Source organism: Setaria viridis, chromosome 1, assembly GCF_005286985.2.
Source record: "Setaria viridis chromosome 1, Setaria_viridis_v4.0, whole genome shotgun sequence".
NCBI classification, from domain to species: Eukaryota; Viridiplantae; Streptophyta; class Magnoliopsida; order Poales; family Poaceae; genus Setaria; species Setaria viridis.
The window spans coordinates 23,303,036-23,305,938 of record NC_048263.2 but is presented as its reverse complement, the minus strand read 5'-3'; the positions used below and the strand labels follow the sequence as shown (position 1 = coordinate 23,305,938).

The window sequence follows — 2,903 nt, the reverse complement described above, 5'->3', positions numbered from 1 at the left end:
TTTGGCTTCATATATCAGTTTATTCAATCTATTTCTTTGTGCAAATGTAGTCAACAATTATTGTACCACAGCTTAGTTTTTTTATATGTTGCCGTAGTGCACTTTATATGTTGTGAATTCTGGTTTACCATGTTGCAGAAATGTTGGCTTTTATTTTCTTTGTTTGCAACATGCATGGATAACTGATGAAACATCATTAACTTACTTTTGCAACATATACTATAAATCTTTTTTTCATGCCTTCTTCCTTGTTTTATATCTTCAAATGTTGTAGTACAATATTTTTTTTATCAATGTTGCTGTACTATAATTTTAATGTTGCAAACTCTACTGAACCATGTTGCAATAATGTTGTCGCGCCATTTCTATTTTGCAACAAGTGTTCACAACATTTGAAACACCAAACTACTGAACTTGCAACATCAACCGTCGCAATGATACATCACATCTTTTTTTTTGATGCCACACAACATGCAGTTTAATTCATCTCCAGCTCATGGTCTTATGCCAATACCAAAAGGCTCAATCTCATACATGGGCATAACAACAGCATCAACAAAAAAAATTTAGTATAAATGAGATATAATGTTGCAGTTCATAAAATGAAATGTTGCAGTACTTTCTAATACATGTTTCAGCTCATTCTAATAAAAGAATAATTAAAATTTAGAGCTTCAACTCCGTTTCTTTGAGATCCTTTGCAAGTGCCTCCGCCTTGGCCATGTACGTGCAAGTCTGTACACTATGACCATCTTCAAAGCAATATGAGCATGGTGGAATTTTTGGGCCGTCTTTTTTCCTTAAGCCTTCTTTTTCATTGCTTTTTCCTTAGCTTGTGCTACTATTGACTTGAACCTTTCCACCTTCTCCTTTTGTCTCCCTTTACTTTTTGTTCTTGTCGGATTCTTTACCATGACAGTAGGAGTTTTGGACTGTTGACCTGTTGCAACATTGGACGCTTCATCTTGTTGCATTTCTTGTGAACCCCTTGCTATCCTGATTGCTTGTACCAATGTATCTATCCCAGCCGAAGCTACAATATACTTTTCAGGACCCAAACAAGCTTCAGCTGCTAGTGACGTCATTTTTCTGCACAATGCATTGTACCTTAGCTTGTTTGTGGTTGGGACACCGAATGCTGGTTCTATACCCGAGAGGCGTTCCGGTATCATTATAGTCACTTCCTTTGACCATCTTCTAAGTAGATACTTCTCTGAAATTTTTTCGACATCCCTGTTTGTGAATACTTTTAGTATGTGAGGGCACAAGAGACCATCACAGTCAAACATGTTGCAGGAGCATGTATATGACGTTGCATCTTTATCAATGGTGACCATGCGGACTCTAGTTGAATTTGGGTGCACAATTTGAATGGACCAACCCTGGTCATCACTTTCAACAACCCCTACCTTGTATCTTGTAGAATCACGCAACAACTCTTGAAATTTACCAAAGACTTCACCGGTGTAGAATGCAGCAGTTTGCTTCTCAAAAGCATACCTTCCCCATAGTGGTGGATCTGAAATCTCCCCCTTGCAACGCTCCTTATTTTCTCTTTCTGCCTTGGTGTCCATGATGTAATCATATTGTGTTATAAATTGCAACATTGAGTCCTAAGGGTGAACAACTTTCTTGAACAAATTCATGCTTTCCGATCTTCCTGTTGTGCCTTTGAAGGGGAAGAAGTACTTTCTGAAGTACGCAGGCGCCCACATCCTCCTTGTACCAGACATACTTTGAAAGAACTCATTTTCCTGCAAGTGGTATTTGTCCTCTATGCTTGCCCACAACATCTCGAATTCTTCTGGTGTTTCAGTCCTGTTCACACAGTAGTCAAACTCCTTTGCAAAGTCTTCTTCCTCACTAATAAGCCAAGCAAGCTTATCATTAGCCTTGCTCAGGACATGCCACTTGCAACATCTGTGTTGCATTAGGGAACACTATTGCTACTGCTGCTTTCATTGCTTTATCCTGGTCTGTCATTATGTTGGTTGGTTCATGCCCACCTATCGCTCCCTTCAACCTTTCTAGCACCCAAACAAATGTTTCCGTTGTCTCATCTGGCAACATTGCACATCCAAGTAGTATGCTATGCAAATGGTTATTTATCCCAACAATTGGTGCAAATGGCATGTCGTATCTGTTGGTGCAATATGCTGTGTCAAAGAAAATGAAATCTCCAAAACTCTTGTACAGCTCTCTAGTCCTCCCATCTACCCAAAACAATCCTCTAACAACATTATTATCATCAATCATCGTTGCATAATAGAAGGAAGGACTTTCAGCTTGTTGCTTTTGAAAATACTCTAATGTTGCATCCATATCCCTGTAGGTGAGACCTCCTCTCAAGTGTGTCCTCATGTTTGAAACATCCTTGCTGTTGAAAGTAAGGTTGCCAAGCCCCCCATGGAAATCAGCAAGCACCCCCATGATCTGTGTTGTGCTAATATTTCTATGGTGTAGAGTTTTCCGCAGCTCATAATCAGCCCACGAGATGCTTCGGTGGGACCTCAAGTGTTTCCTAACCCCAATCGCCTTCACCATGGGATGAGTATGGTCATGTTGCATTACAATCACTCTCTACCTCCCATTTCTCAAGCCAACCTGTGGCGGAACCGTCCAACCTAAACTGATTTAAATGCGCCTAACCGCTGCCGATGCAGCAATTATCCGAAACGTACTTAAAACAGTATAAGTCCGGTCGTCCATCGAGTGTCCCTAGGACTCCTCGAAAGATCCACGTCGTGTCTCATAGCCATACATCAGGATTGTATCCGCGATGGGATAGCATCAACAAATATTACATTTTTACATACATACACGAGGTACGAGTTAATACAAGACATAGTTTGAAGCAAGCTTAACAGTGCAGTGTTAGACAGAGTTCTAGGATTTAAAACATA

At 40.1% G+C, this 2,903-nt stretch overlaps 1 protein-coding gene across 1 annotated transcript; it reads right to left on the bottom strand.

The window, feature by feature from the left end:
• Positions 1 to 1,613: 1,613 nt before the first annotated feature.
• LOC117854980 (protein FAR1-RELATED SEQUENCE 5-like) lies at positions 1,614 to 2,430 on the bottom strand. The gene is made up of 2 exons (XM_034737253.1): positions 2,024 to 2,430; positions 1,614 to 1,920 (listed from the first exon to the last, which is right to left on the bottom strand). The coding sequence occupies exons 1-2, from the start codon at positions 2,428 to 2,430 to the stop codon at positions 1,614 to 1,616; spliced, it is 714 nt and encodes a 237-aa protein (XP_034593144.1).
• Between the last annotated feature and the right edge of the window lie 473 nt (positions 2,431 to 2,903).

Coding starts and splice junctions, on each gene's coding strand:
- LOC117854980 (XM_034737253.1), bottom strand. CDS start 2,430: ATGGGGGTGCTTGCTGATTTCCATGGGGGGCTTGGCAACCTTACTTTC. Junction 1,921..2,023: donor TTTGTTTGGGTGCTAGAAAG/GTTGAAGGGAGC, acceptor AATGCAACACAG/ATGTTGCAAGTGGCATGTCC.